The 15,824-nt window shown below is 41.4% G+C and overlaps 1 protein-coding gene across 1 annotated transcript in view; it reads right to left on the bottom strand.

Moving 5' to 3' along the window:
• Positions 1 to 3,361: 3,361 nt before the first annotated feature.
• The window catches only part of BTBD8 (BTB domain containing 8), a 138,133-nt gene continuing 125,670 nt past the window's right edge, over positions 3,362 to 15,824 (bottom strand). The window contains 4 exon segments of the mRNA XM_075322323.1: positions 3,362 to 4,507; positions 8,059 to 10,161; positions 13,279 to 13,406; positions 13,727 to 13,814. Of these exon segments, the coding sequence (XP_075178438.1) occupies positions 4,062 to 4,507; positions 8,059 to 10,161; positions 13,279 to 13,406; positions 13,727 to 13,814 (2,765 nt within the window). The 3' untranslated portion in view covers positions 3,362 to 4,061.

The raw sequence follows: 15,824 nt of genomic DNA, 5'->3' as shown, positions 1-15,824 counted from the left end.
ATAAGACGCACCCCCAAATTTGGTGAAGGAAAAGAGAATTTTTTTTTTTTAATGTTAAATGGGGTCCATCTTATAATGCCAGTGTCCCTCTAACAAATCATATAGGGTATATGTCCCTCATAGCCCCCCATCCTAAAATTAGCCCCCTTAATCTGGATATGGCCCCCTTATATTGAATATAGCCCCCTTGTGATGGCACACGTTCCCCTGTGCTGCCTATGGTCCCCTATGGATTGCACACGTTCCCGTGTTAGATAACGCCCCCATGCTGCTGCCCATGGCCCCTATAGATCGCACAAGTCCCCCTGTGTTAGATATCGCCCCCATAGTGCTGCCCATGGCCCCTATATAGATCGCACAAGTCCCCCTGTGTCAGATATCGCCCCCATAGTGCTGCCCATGGCCCGTATATAGATCGCACAAGTCCCCCTGTGTCATATATGGCCCCCATAGTGCTGCCCATGGTCCCTATAGATTGCACAAGTCCCCCTGTGTTAGATATGGCCCCCATAGTGCTGCCCATGGTCCCTATAGATCGCACAAGTCCCCCTGTGTTAGATATCGCCCCCATAGTGCTGCTCATGGCCCCTATAGATCGCACAAGTCCCCCTGTGTTAGATATCGCCCCCATAGTGCTGCCCATGGCCCCTATATAGATCGCACAAGTCCCCCTGTGTTAGATATCGCCCCCATAGTGCTGCCCATGGCCCCTATATAGATCGCAGAAGTCCCCCTGTGTCAGATATCGCCCCCATAGTGCTGCCCATGGCCCGTATATAGATCGCACAAGTCCCCCTGTGTCAGATATGGCCCCCATAGTGCTGCCCATGGCCCCTATAGATCGCACAAGTCCCCCTGTGTTAGATATCTCCCCCATAGTGCTGCCCATGGTCCCTATAGATCGCACAAGTCCCCCTGTGTTAGATATCGCCCCCATAGTGCTGCCCATGGCCCCTATATAGATCGCACAAGTCCCCCTGTGTTAGATATCTCCCCCATAGTGCTGCCCATGGCCCCTATAGATCGCACAAGTCCCCCTGTGTTAGATATCTCCCCCATAGTGCTGCCCATGGCCCCTATATAGATCGCACAAGTCCCCCTGTGTTAGATATCTCCCCCATAGTGCTGCCCATGGTCCCTATAGATCGCACAAGTCCCCCTGTGTTAGATATCGCCCCCATAGTGCTGCCCATGGCCCCTATATAGATCGCACAAGTCCCCCTGTGTTAGATATCTCCCCCATAGTGCTGCCCATGGCCCCTATAGATCGCACAAGTCCCCCTGTGTTAGATATCTCCCCCATAGTGCTGCCCATGGTCCCTATAGATCGCACAAGTCCCCCTGTGTTAGATATCGCCCCCATAGTGCTGCCCATGGCCCCTATAGATCGCACAAGTCCCCCTGTGTCAGATATGGCCCCTAGGCTGCTGCCCAAAGTAAAATAAAACCCTCTTTCCTTATCTCCTCCAGCGCTGAGCTCCCTCCTGTCTGGCTCCGTGCTTCTGTTCTTCCACTTCCTGGTTCTCAGTGCGGTCATGTGATCGGCACAGCAGGCTGAGCTCTCTGCCTGCCTGATCACAGTGGAAGCAGGGACACGGGGAGAAACGCTGCAGGGGTAAGTAAAGATTTTTTATTTTAGAATGAGCAGCAGCCTGGGGGCCAAATCTAACACAGGGGTGGGCATGTGCGATCACAGGGGGGCGCAGGCTCATATAATATGCACCGCTCCCCCAGCCCCTCACTGCGGTGCAATTTCAGCACCATTGGAGATGGACAGCGGCTGTGCATATTATATGAGCGGGTGCAGGAGATCAAAGGCTGCAGCCCGCAGCGTTCCCCTGTGCTCCAAAGCTGCTGCCCCCACCTCCCCTGGACGCTGCAGTGTACATATACATATACATATATATATATACATATATATATATACCCCCCCCCCGTATATTCGGCTTATAAGACGCACCCCCTACTTTCCCCCAAAATTTGGGGGAACAAAAGTGCGTCTTATAAAGCGAAAAATACGGTATGTTCAAAATAAAGTAAAAGTATTGTTGGACTAATTTTTTAAAGTCGGAATGGATGTGAGGGCAAATGGAAATCTCTTGACCTCACTATAATGCCAAAAACGCATGCTTTGATTCTCACCAAAAAGCATGCCTTCAGCATCAAAAAAGCATGTCAAACGCTACAAATTTCTTTTAGGATGCGTTTTGATAATGCTCATTCACTTCAATGTAAGCAAAACGCTGCCAAAATGGAAAAAACAATTGACATGTTGCTTCTTCAAACGCAGAGATTGACAAATTTTTGATACCAAAAAAGCTGCGTTTTTAAAAGCATTGTGCGCACAATAAAACCCTATTTTCCATAGACTTTGCCTGGAAATCAAAAAAAGGCATGCAATTTTGCATTAAAACACTGCAGCTCAAAATGCTGCGGACACGCATGAAAAAACGCAACGTGTGCACATGGCCTAAAGGGAACCTGTGAGGTGCAATATGCACACCCAGGACCACGAGCAGGTCTGGGTGCATGTTGCTAATCCCTGCCTAACCGTCCCTGTATCTAGTAGCATAGATAAAGAGATCTTTAGAAAAAGTATTTCTAAAGATCTTTTATCGTATGCAAATGAGGCCAGGAACTAGTCCCCTGGGCCTTCGTTCTCCTGGCTAGTCTGCTCCATTAGCATGTTAGTACGCCCTTGTGGGCATGATAACATGCTAACGAATAAGCAGCTTCAGAGGATGATCTCACTCACCTCTCGGCAGCCATCGCGTCAGACGGGGGATTTCGGCTCAGTGCGCATGACCCAAACTGAAGCCGGGTGTACGCGTCCTGGCTTCAAACTGAAGTAGTGCGCATGACCCAAACTTTGGGGCCATGCGCACTGAGCGCGTCTGACGTAATGGCGGTGGAGAGGTGAGTGAGATCATTCTCTGATGCTGCATATTCATTAGCATGTTAGCACACCCACAGTAGTGTACTAACATGCTAATGGAACTGACTGGCAAGGGGAACTAACACCCTTGGGACTAGTCCCCTCGCTCATTAGCATATGATAAAAGATCTTTAGAAATACTTTTTCTAAAGATCTCTTTATCTATGCTAGTGTATACAGGGACGGTTAGACAGGGATTAAAAATGAAATATGCACCCAGAACTGCTCATGGTTCTGAGTGCATATTGGACATGACAGGTTCCCTTTAAAGATTAGCCTACATGCAGTAAAACAATATATATATAAAAATTGCTTGACCAAATCCTCCAAACAAAGTCCCTGCTGGTCATTAATAGAGTTTATGGAATGGTTTAATAACATCTAAACAATTAACCAAACACTTAACAGCAATTACCAGACTTAAACTCTTAAAAAAAAGGTTTTTATTATTTCAATTATATTTACGTTTACACACATCTAAAAATTTTCATGTCATTCCTTCTGATTTTATTTACATTTTGGCCTATCAGATGCATTGAAAAGCAAACTCAATGATTACAGGGCATTCATGCTAAAATCAGAATTTTTCCAAAGAGAAATTGTTTAATTACCAAATACCAAAAAGGAAAAAAAAAAAAAAAAAAAAAAATAATATATCTTGACATGCCAATGTCTTCTTCAAGCAATCAATGCAAAACAAACTAAATTAAACTGTGCTCTTTGGCACTACTTGCATCAATTCACTCGGTAATCTTCATTGTAAACACATGGGAATGAAAATGTTGTGACTTTCTTAAATAGAAGCTTTTTTCAGACTGGCCCGTGCCGCTGCTGTATATATTTTTTTGTATATCAATTATTATTTTTTACTATAATATGTGATAATGATGTACTGTTGGTAAAAAATAGTAACCTTACATATCGGCCATATGTCTATACAAGCAATGTGGTGTACTCTGTGCAAGATCGTAAGACTTGCAGACATATATATAAACTTTTGGATATAAATAATTGCACGGTTTATTTATTTGAACAATATTTAGCAATTACCAGTAAGAAATCCTGGTGAAGACTTTGCAAGAAAAGAAAAAGAAAAAGAAAAAGAGAGAAAAGCAAAATAGCAAATCTAGTGATGGGTTTCTAATTCAAGGATAGTCCATTCTCCATGGGGGGAGGAACACTCGTCAGGAGAAAAGCTAGTCACTGTGACACTTGTAGAGTCCTCGAATGGAGATGATAAATCGCCCCATGCTTTGCCCTGAGATTTGGAATTTTCTCTAGCTAAGAGCAATGTCTGATTGATTAGATACTGTGCTAGACTGAGATCCTCAGGGACCGAGTTTATGATATCAACATCTGATCCATGATCAGCTAGCAGCTGTCTCAGCAGTGTCCAGTCCCTCTCTACAAACTGCTGATCTTCAAACTCAAGATCCATTATTCTAGCTTCGGTCTTCAGCCTCTGCTCAATGCCGTCGGCAGGATCCATCTCATATATGGGAGAAAGGGACTTTGGAGGACGATGGTCATACATGCAGGTTTGTGCCATTGAGTCAATATCATCTATGTGCCCTGAAATAATTCATAATACTGTACATTGTAAAACAGTTATGCTCTTTTACCCATAGTCACTGAAGACGAACATACGATCAATTAAGACAGCAAGGTACATAGACGTTTCACGAACATAGATTTCTAGACAGCAAGTTTTTCTTAAAAAGCTACTGTTTAGAAGTTAACAAGAAGCAGCAAAATAACCCCTAGCAAGCACGTTTCTGATACAGAAAATGGGTTATTTGAGAAAAGACAAATGGTTTGACAAAGCAATACACATCACAACCCTGAACCGTGGCAATACAAAAGGGTAATTAACTAGCCCCATATTGGGTACATAGCATTTTATGCTGAACATGTCACCTAACTAATGGAAAGTATTTAGATAATAAGACTGTCCTTCTCCAATTAGAAATCTCGAAGTACTAATAACCTGTAAAACCAGAAAGTGCTTGGATATTCGGTAAAATATGTAAATATGTAAGGATCTATGAAACCTATTTAAAAAAGGCACACTAAGATATAATATGGGAGCACAGTACAAGAAAAAAGGGGCACAACAAAAATAAAGTTGGGCAGTCTCTCCATATTCCGGAACTGAATATCCTCGTGCTTGCTCACCCTGTGCGTCCATGTAATGACAGCTAGCCCAAATGGCCCACATCCCTGGTTGCCAAAACCACTAACTGGGGGACCTCCATTGTATCTATGGAACAAATGCCCATTTTTTTTATTTTTATAAATGTAATGTCTTCGCATATGATGTGTCCCTATAAGCAGTCTGGATAGCCTGAGCTTTATCTAGTCTTTAATTATATATTCAAACAAGGATTTGACAAACATCAACTAATCTCCATTTTCCATTTTCAGCAATTTATACACCCATACAATGCACGCTATAGTGGGGGAATTAAAACGGCTTTGACAAAAGAACAAAGCCAGATGGTAATTAAGCATGTGAATGACTAAGCAGTTTTAAATGTATAATTACATACTTGAATATTTTTAATTGGAGAAAGAATTATAAATGTAAAATACTGAAGGAATTAAATTATTGTTTAGAATCTGATTTTTTTATACGTAATATCATGCAAAGTATCGAGGATGATGACATACATAAGGCAATACAATCTGGCATTATCTGCTTGCAGATAAACATAGCAAAGATATGAGATACTTTTCTCACCTATTATGAAATGGGTCTGACAATGGGAAAAGGTCTTAAGGCTGTGCGCGCATGTGTGCGCCCTGCACCGCACCGAAAATGTGCGCTTCAGAGAGCAGCTGAAAAGCTGCGTTCTGAAGCGCATGGTGCCGGCAGATTCGTGCGCTCTGCATGCTGCCTCTCCCTATAGACAGCATGCAGAACGCACGAAAGAAGTGACATGTCACTTCTTAGAACGCAGCGATTCGGCAAGCAGCCGAATCGCTGCGTTCTAACATGCCACGTGTGCACGGCTCCTGCACAATCTCCATAGATTGTGCAGGGGACGCAGGACGCATGCAGTTACGCTGCGGTGCAGAATGCAGCGTAACTGCATGTAATACGCACACGTGCGCACATACCCTAAAGGGAACCAGTCACCTACTCGCCTGTGGAGTGGTCCGATCTGATCTGATGTGCATCGCTGATCTTCACCCAGCGCTTCCTCTATTCTTGCGATCACTGTTCTCCTGCCTGTTTCGTGTGGACGACGCGTCCTGTGTCATCCACACAGTGTCCTTCGTTGCGCTCCTACGCACTTTGCTCTGCTCTCAGCATGGCAGAGAGAAGTATTATAAGGTGCAGCTGCGGGGAGAGGTCAATGTGCACTACAATACTTTGCTCTCCCCCCAACATGGCAGAGAAGTGTGCGTGCCCAATAGAGGGCACTGTGTGGAAGACGTAGGATGCGTCGTCCATATGAAGCAAGAAGGAGGATGGCGATTGCAAGGTAGAGAAGGCGCTGGACCGAGATCAGGGACGCCCATAGGACCAGAACATATAGGACGGCCCCGCAGCGGAGTAGGTGACTTCCAGCTACCTTGCTCTGCCCCCTTCACTGAAATTAGCGTTGGGACAATTCCTGTATTCAAGTAAATGGAGGGCACCAGGTAGGGTGCCAATAAATGATAAAATGTATAGTCACTTTTCAGCACTAGGGTGGACGGTCACTTTAAAAGGCCCCAATAAACAGTATATAAGAAGGCTAAACGAGCCAATTTTTTATATGTAATGTGTATGGAGGCACAAATCTGCCCCGATAGATGATGTTAAAGAAAATGATTGGTCAAGTGAAATGGTTACCTTTAGATCCTCTTGCTCCCCAAGGAGATAGGCGGCTGCCATATGGTGTATGGGGGCAACATATTCCCCTCTCTAAACTGAAAACATACACATGCTTAGCCAAACTGAGCATGCTCGTGTGTAGGCGGAAGAGGGTGCAGTCAGAATTGCAGTCTTATTAACAAGCCTTCTATTGACGGGTACTTATGATGTATGGGGACCTGAATGTGTGGTTGCTTGTGAAACTTGACTGTGTGAATAGCTTAAACACAAAAAAAATGTTGTCACTTATGCTTTTCTGAAATCTTATGACCGGATTGCTCTTTGTCCTTCTATGTGGCTCCACCTTAGCTTACCTGATGTTTCATTGCCAGGAGCCCAGGTATTGCATTGAATACATAGTACAAATCTATTTTTTTTATTGCTTTATGCATGTCATATTCCACCCCCTGTCTGGGGAAAAAGAACATTAGAAAAATTTAAGATTTGGTTTAATTCTGTTTTTTCCTATAGTCTGAACAGTTAAAGCTTTCTGAACAGCAGTTTCATACACAGAATGTTTCAAAATACAAAGGAGAGAAATTATAGTGAAATAATAAAAAGATGAAGGGGCTACCTAAAAGAATCTGTCAAATTTCTATAACTTATGCAATTTGGAAAATTAAAAGTGATTTACAAGTAATGGACAAAATATTATAATGGCAATTCCTCCAATTTTATCTGCATTCATTTTAATATAATTATAGAGGGAGCACATTTTGGAAATATAATGCCATAGATGTTAGATTAATCAAGCATTGTGCCCGTACCAATACATGCTTATATAAGGACATGTCGGATAAAAAAATAAATTAATTAGATGGTGGCACTTAACATGTAGAACACTGACCAGTAAATCAATGTCAACTATAAATTACACAAATTAAATAATTTAATCTATTTACAGAAATAGAGATATTTATATACCATCTCAGGTTTGGTTCAAGTAAAAGGGCCAGTCGAATGCCAACCTACCAAGACCTTGTGATCAGAAATCATTGATCGGAAATCAGCGATATCACTGCATTCTAGTACGAAGTCCTCAGTTCATGAAGTAGTATCTGAAAACATTTACAAGTGCCTGTACAAGGTGAAACTATTCTGTCAAGTAAATGGATTATTATAATCTTAAATATATTGAAAAAAGGATACTGATCTGTAATAATTATATAATTTCCTTATAGTTATTGAACACTGCATTGGGGGAGGGGAACAAAAAAAAAATAAAAATTAAATTACAGCTCTATCAGTTAATGTTCATTACCTGCAGATAAAGCAGTGTTGGAGTTTTCAGAGGAAGGTGCATGGTTGTCTCTGCCTTGGTAGTCAAGAAACTGATTCTTACAAGCATTAGAAGTTTTTGAACAGCAAAACCTTTGTGCCTCAGCGGGCATTTCTGTGTACAGATCTAAATGGCATGGCCGTGCCTGTGACTTAAGTTCACTTTCCGTTGGCTTGTAAAAGCCCTTGCATGCAGCGGATTCTTCATTTTCTTGTCCGCTAACTGAATTTTCTTCTAAAACCTCATGACTTTTAGGCAAAGAAGCACGTTCATTTGCGTTCTCTGTCTGTTTGCCCTCTTCATTTTTGGAAGGACCATCTGTGATGTTTTTCTCAAAAACATCAGGAGTGACCGATCCAGCTTTTCGTGCATGTGAATGGTGAGCATCCCCTTCATCTGATCCGAGTTCTTCACATTCATCAACAGAAAGAAGGACAGACCTCACAAAAGGTTTGTTGCCAGCCCCCCTTTGATTTTCAGTGTCAATTTCAGCCATGTCATCGAATGCCAAGTTAACGATTCCTTGGTAAGGCTGCACAACAGTCTCTGGTGGAGGTTGCTGGACTACGGCGTTTTCTGCCTCCGATCGTTCGTCTTCAGTCTCATCAGCTGATGAGGAAAGATGTTCAATCTCCTGAGAAAACTGTACACTGCTGCAAACAGTGGTGTGATTTGCACTGTGCCTTGGACCGTCCCTTTGAAGCCATGGTTCGGTTCTTCTTCTAGGTCCTTCATCATCACTGGTAGAGTTGACACGAAATAACTCTGCGCTGTCTTTTTTCATTTTGACATCAATTCTTAAACTACCATCGTAACCCTTCAATTCTTCAGGAGTACTAGTATCACTACTGCTTCGCCCAAGGAAATCATGACACCGCATAGTGCTACACTTTGAGATTCCTCTTTCGTTAGAGCCATCGTCATCTTGGGAGCCACCAGCATCATAATCTTCAGACCTTGGCTTGATGTCATCAGAGGATGTACTTGCACTGCCACTCTCAGATTCTGGACTCTCGCGTTCATGTAGCATGCCTGAGTGATTATTCCATTGGCCTATGAAATGCATATCGGAGTTCTCATGGCTATCATTTGCCTCTCCAATGTCCAGATCTCTATGATACCCAGAGATCTGACCTTGTATAGAACAGTTCACAAAATGTTCAGAGCCATTCACTGTAGGTTGTCGACTACCAGAGACACCTTGTAAACATGACTCCATATCATTATTTCGCCGTTGCATATTTGTGCCACTTGTCGGAGACATTTCCAGAAATTCCATATTTTCTCGCTCTTTTTGTTTTGGAACTCTTTCAACTTCTTTTACAGAACACAACTCGCTTTCACTTGAACTGTCAGCACATTTCGAGTTCTCTGAGTCACAGATATTTTTACAGTCTGACTTCTGCTCGCTAGAATGATTCAAAAGAGGCACATCACCTGCCCCGCTCTTGTCAACATTTACCGCTTTTGTTTCATTTATCACTTGTGTCAAACCTTTTTTAGAATTAGATCTTTGAGGAAGAACAGATGCTGGAGCATTATTTTCTTGGCAGTGGCAGTGCTCTAAATTAGGCTTCTGGATCATAGACTCTTGATTGCCCATTGAAAAATCCTGACAACACTCATGTGCAGATAATGGCACATCTTCGGGACCGTCTGCTCCTTCTACAATCTTACACTTGCCAGCTTGTTTGCCTTCATTTAGTACGGACACCAGGCCTTCACGAGCATCCGGTTTAGGAGGGTGTCTTTCGCTACACACTGCACGTTGGCTGTGGTTGGTTTTTATTGCAGCAGACTGGTTCTTTTGAGGTGGCTTATGATTTTGAATGGAAGTTTTAGAAGAAGTACACTGTATTTTGGCTTTGGCCTCCTTGTGGTTTGGAACCAAAGTTTTAATGCCTCCATGTTTATTATTTGACACATTCGGTTGTGTTTTGCTTGCAGAAACAGAAATGGGTTTTGTAGTCTTTTTATTCAAGGGTACATGCTTGTCTGGAGAGGGAGAATGAGTTCCCAATTTTGTGTCTGGTTTTGCTTCCGGTTGCTTGGTGGAAACAGATTTCGGCACATTAGAGGCATCTCCTGGAAAGAGAACAAAAATGTCTATGTGAAAATGTGTCATGCTAGAAAAGATGAATACAAAACAAGGAGGTCCAAAATTGTGTATTTATTCATAAAAACACCATTTTAAATTATGACCAGTGTTATAAATAAATTTAATGTAGAGCATTGTTGCCATATTCTCTTGCACAAGCAGGCCGTGAAAATGCTCGATTTTTCATATCTTTCTTAAAGACAAAACCAACCCAAGTAAATGCATAATCCAGTTTATAAATGATAATTTATTGGACAAAAATATACACTTGACACCACCTACAACTGTATTAACCCCTTCTCATAATACATGTACAGTACATCATGTCACATACAGTGCAGGTGTATGTAGCGGGCTCAGGAGAGTTGATCCCAAACTACACACTGCAGATTCAAGCTATTTTACACCGATAAGGCCTCTAACAGGTAGCAATAATGTAAGAATACAAAATATTTTTCTATATGCTTTTCTATAACCAAACTTTCTTTTTATATGAGTAAGAAGAGAGCGACTGTTTACTGATTACTGCTGCATATCAGGAAAGCAAGTATGTGTACACCAAGGTCAGCAGCTGACGTCATGAGACAAGGGCCCCTCGAGCTATGGTTGGATTCAAGATAAGGCACTCCGGAGCTACGTGACAACGGCGCCACAAGCAATGGAAGGCACGGAGAAGGGAAATTCCAAAAATGGATAAATGTCAGACTTTTTGCATATGCTTTTTATATAGCCAATGGCATACTTAGGAATTTTACTAAGCGATTAACCCATTACTGTTCTATAAAAGGCTTCTAGAAATAAAGCACATCACTCTTGTGCACCTTCACAGAGAAGGAATTCATACCAGATATATTGTGTGGAGTGGATCTCTCCACCGGCTTTCAGCGACCTTCAATCAGAGATTATAGCAGACATTCACTATTAAGACGTAGATTTCCCGAAAACTATGGAATTTCTCCTTATCAATAAGAATGCGCTCCAATCTCTGCAGTTTATCACTTACCTACTGCTGTCAAATCAGCAATATTTTAATGGCTCGATCCTAATGAGAGAGCTGTTGCAGTGTCCACCACTCATGTGTTAGGCATTGCAACAGCACCCAGCTTTTCCAACAACGTAATTCTATTGTGCAGATGGGTTGCAGAAGTCCCCCGTTGGCACCATCTTGCCACCTCTATGAAGCCAAGACTGTGATACAATACTTTAACTTTAGTATTTATATTAAAGTAGAAAAGTTTAAATCATCCCGGTTTCCCATATCAAAATAATGTATAACAAAAATTAATAAAGCATATTTGATATTGCTGTGTCCTTAAGTCAGATCTAAGAAATCAAATTTAAATTTGGTAAACTTCATAGAGAAAGAAAAGTCAAAATGTAAGAACTACACCTAAAACAAAAAAAAAAAAACAAAAAAACCCCCGCAATTTAAGTGTTGTATGTACCACAAAATACCAATAAAAGTAAAGTTCACTGTACAAAAACAAGCCTATATACAGACAGCTTCACCGGCACAAAAATTTTAAATGGTATAGATCTCAGCAAATGGCGATTTCTTTTATTTAGTAAAATATAAAAACTATATAAAATTTGGCGTCACTTATTATATAAGCCTGCATAATCATGTTCTTGAATTATTTGTTCTGCACAGTAAATTTGGTAAAAAATGAAAATAAACTAAGAATTGCTTTTTTATATTTTGTAATTAAATTCTTTAGTAATGTGAATGAGGTCTCTGAAAACTACAACTTCTCTTGGAAAAAAAAACAAACAAAACACGTCCTAAATTGGCTAGGTCGACCGAGAAATGTATTGCTCTTGAAGAATCAAAAAGCTGAGATGAGAATAGCTTAATATTTACCATATTTGCTTTCTTGGAGAATGTGGTGTTTTTATTCCCATGACCATGTTTAAATGTGACAAGAAAGCCCTTTTTTAACATTTTTATGAAGGACCAACTAAACATTGCAATCAATGTGCCATGGAAAATATTCAGCTGCCTGTGATAAGGGGGCAGATTTGTATACCCAGTACTCAGGAGGGTGGGAGACATACACAGTTTAACCAGAACGTCCCCGCAGCTGCAGGAGAAGACAGCCATGATTTTTTAAATTAGGAATAATGTTCTATTCCAAATCAGCATAGCACCAATGCCTACCAAACAAGTCATTATCGTAAAAAAAAAAAAAATAATAAAAAAAAAATTAAAAAAAAAGATAAGTATGCTTAAAATAAATCAGTGTCACTATTGCTGTGCAAATGGTTAATTTTGCAATAAACATCATCACTAAGTAGTAATAGGCAGCAGATGTCAGACCTGCGGTATCAGTCAATTGACATTGCGGGTTCTCCATGCAGCTTGTGGATAATAAGGGAACCTGTCCGGTGCAATATGCACCCAGAACCACGAGCAGTTCTGGGTGCATATTGCTAATCCCTGCCTAACCGTCACCTGTATACATTAACATAGATAAAGAGATCTTTAGAAAAATTATTTCTAAAGATCCTTTATGATATGCTAATGAGCGCAGGGACTAGTCCCAAGGGCATTATATCCCCTGACTAGTCCGCCCCCTTAGCATATTAGTATGCCCACAGGGGTGTACGTACATGCTATTCAATGCAGCGTCACTAGCGTTCACTGTGATCGTGCTTCTGAATGCCGGGCACTTCCAGTCATGCACCGTATGAAGCCGGGTGTACGTGTCCCGGCTTCAGAGCAGTCTATTGCGCATGAGTGGAAGTGCCCAGCATTCAGAAGATAGGTCACAGCGAGCACAGATACTCATGTAACTGCTGGTGATGCCACATTGAATAGCATGTTTGTACGCCTCTGTGGGTGTGCTAACATGCTAAGAGGGCGGACTAGTCAGGGGATATAACTCCCTTGCGACTAGTCCCTGCGCTCATTAGCATATCATATGGGATCTTTAGAAATAATTTTTCTAAAGATCTTTTTATCCATGTTAATGTATACAGGGACAGTTAGGCAGGGATTAGTAATATACACCCAGAACTGCTCGTGGTCCTAGGTGCATATTACACCTGACAGGTTCCTTTACGTAAACAGGCCATAAAGTTACTGTAGTCCTCTAAAAGGATACCTTGCTTTTTTGACAGGGCAGCTGGGGCACTTTTTGGTCGCTGAGCAGTGCAAACGCCGAGTTTGTTTCCCTTCTTTTTCTGAAGTCCTGAATCATTGCCTTCGTCAGCAGACTTTTTTGTCGAAGAGCTATAAAAAAGCAAGAAGAAAGGAAAAAACACACAATGTACAATTTGCAGCGTAATTATCAAAAATGAAAAAGGTTTTAAAAACACTAGAATAATGCAATAATAGCTTGAAAAGGAGTGCAGTATCTTATTATAAAATATCATTAGCTAATATGTCTTGGCCTTTCTCAGTCACCAATGGTCTGAAATTTTCAAGGTCAGAGGAGGGAGGCGGAAAGTCCTAATGTGAAGCTAAATCAGTAGATCAGAAGAGCGGACATAACAAAAGACAGTGTCTCAAGTTTATTTTCACATTAAACCTGAATAGATATTTCAACAGACCTGCTAGATTCCCGACTTTCTGCTTCAATAATCTTGCGCTTGGTTGTGGTCCCATTGGAAATCCTAACAGTAGGCTTTGATTTGGTGCCTATTTAGAGACAAATGATACTGAAGAGATTAGAAAGTCCTGCTTGTCATTAGTTGTTTTTTTGCTTGGAAACAAAAAGTTTATTAAAAATGCAAAAAAATAAAAACTACGGAAGAGAAGTGTAAAAGGGTCTTATTCAATAAATAACGAAGGGGATAAAAGGTAAAGCACTCACCTATAGGGGTTGTGCCAGTCACAACCCCTATACTCGTATTTAGACAACGGTAGAAAAGCTGCAGCCCCAGGATAGTGATGCAAGGTTTTTAGAGGAAACTGGTTGTAATGCCGCGCTATTCACCACTCCAGAAATTCTGATCGATTAATGTCTTTTTATTTTCATGCACAGGTCAACGCGTTTCAGGAGTACTCAGCTCCCTTCATCAGGACATGAGGCAAAAGAACAAGTGTCTTTGATGTTCTTTTGCCTGATGTCCTGATGAAGGGAGAGGAGTACTCCTGAAACACGTTGACCTGTGCATGAAAATGAAAAGACATTAATCGATCAGAATTTCTGGAGTGGTGAATAGCGCGGCATTACAACCAGTTTCCTCTAAAAACCTTGCAAAAAAAATAAAATAAAATAGGAGCAATGTATTTAAAAGTAAGCCTATCCTAAAACTGTGATCTGGTAGACCATTTGGAATAAAGCAGCCAGAATGTCAATTTGCACTCTGTATATAGAAAATCAATACAAGATACTCATGTTCTGGTATCACACACCAGAACATTTACATAGGCTTAATTCCAGATATTTGCTGTTCATCTGTGGATTCATTACACCAAATCTTCTGGTTTTGCCTCCGTATACTTGGTTCTGGGAGTCAAAAGTACTTTACATGGAGGTAAATTTGGATCCCCTGCTATACTTGCTTAATATTGTCCCTAAGGGGATGGCTAAAGATTCTTCCAAACTGTTCTTTCACTTATTAACAGCTGCCAGATGTCCGATTGCTCTATACTGGAAGAAAATGGCGCCGCCTTGATACCAGGATTTGCTCAGCAGAATATCTGATATGCAGAGAATAGAATACTTAAGAGCTACCCTTAAAGGGAATTTGCCACCAGGTTTTTGCTACCTAATCTGAGAGCACCATGATATATCGTCTGAGATCCCGATTCCAGCGATGTGTCACTTACTGGGCTGCTTAGTGTAGATTTGATAAAATCACAGTTTAAATCAGCAGTAGATTATCATTACAGGACTACTTGTCCTGCTGCCAGGTAGTCCAGCATCTTCATAAGCGCTGTATAACTACTAGATCTGCAGCAGAGAAAACATTGCTTTTATCAAAATGACAGCAAACAGCTCAGTAAGTGATATATCGCTGGAATCAGGGCCTCTGACTTTACATTCTGCTGCTCTCAGATGGGGTAGCAAAAACCTGGAGACAGATTCCCCTTAAAAGTCCAGTACCCGGGCCTAGTCAGTGACTGACCGCAATCTCTGTATGCATACGCCTAGAGGGGAGGGCAATTAGGAAATAAGATACAAGTTATGCCAAGTCTTAACAGAAGATATAAAAAAAGCTATTCAGTTTTTCTAGTTATTAAACTGCATTTTCATGACGACAGGTTCCCTTTAAAATGTCAGCCATGAGATTGTGAAGAGCTGGCTATGAACTAAAGACTATTGGACTTTTTCCAGCAGGGAGTGTAGGATATGTCAATTGTAATGTTGTGTTTTATAGAGATTTGCTTGTTTGTCAGTTTAAGGTCGCTCGTCTGTACACATTTAGAAGGGGAAAGGGGGTTGTAACAGTGTGTCATCGTAGTTGGCATCCGAGAACTCTAATGTTACCAGGTCTACAGTAGGATTCATTGTCCTACATCTGGTGGGGGGTAGGAAGGGCTGTGAATCTTTGTCCCTCTCTGTAGGGGGCTTTCCCTACATCTTTTCAGACTGGGTTTCTGGAACCTTCTGCATACTTTGAGTTCACGTAACAAATGTTTAAGGGGGTGGGATGTGATCACCTCTCCTAAACCAGTGGGCTGATCCCGGGAGAGGTGGAA

This window comes from Anomaloglossus baeobatrachus, chromosome 8, assembly GCF_048569485.1.
Source record: "Anomaloglossus baeobatrachus isolate aAnoBae1 chromosome 8, aAnoBae1.hap1, whole genome shotgun sequence".
Taxonomy (NCBI): Eukaryota; Metazoa; Chordata; class Amphibia; order Anura; family Aromobatidae; genus Anomaloglossus; species Anomaloglossus baeobatrachus.
Note: the sequence above shows the minus strand (reverse complement) of the source record. Positions and strands in the feature narration are given on the sequence as shown.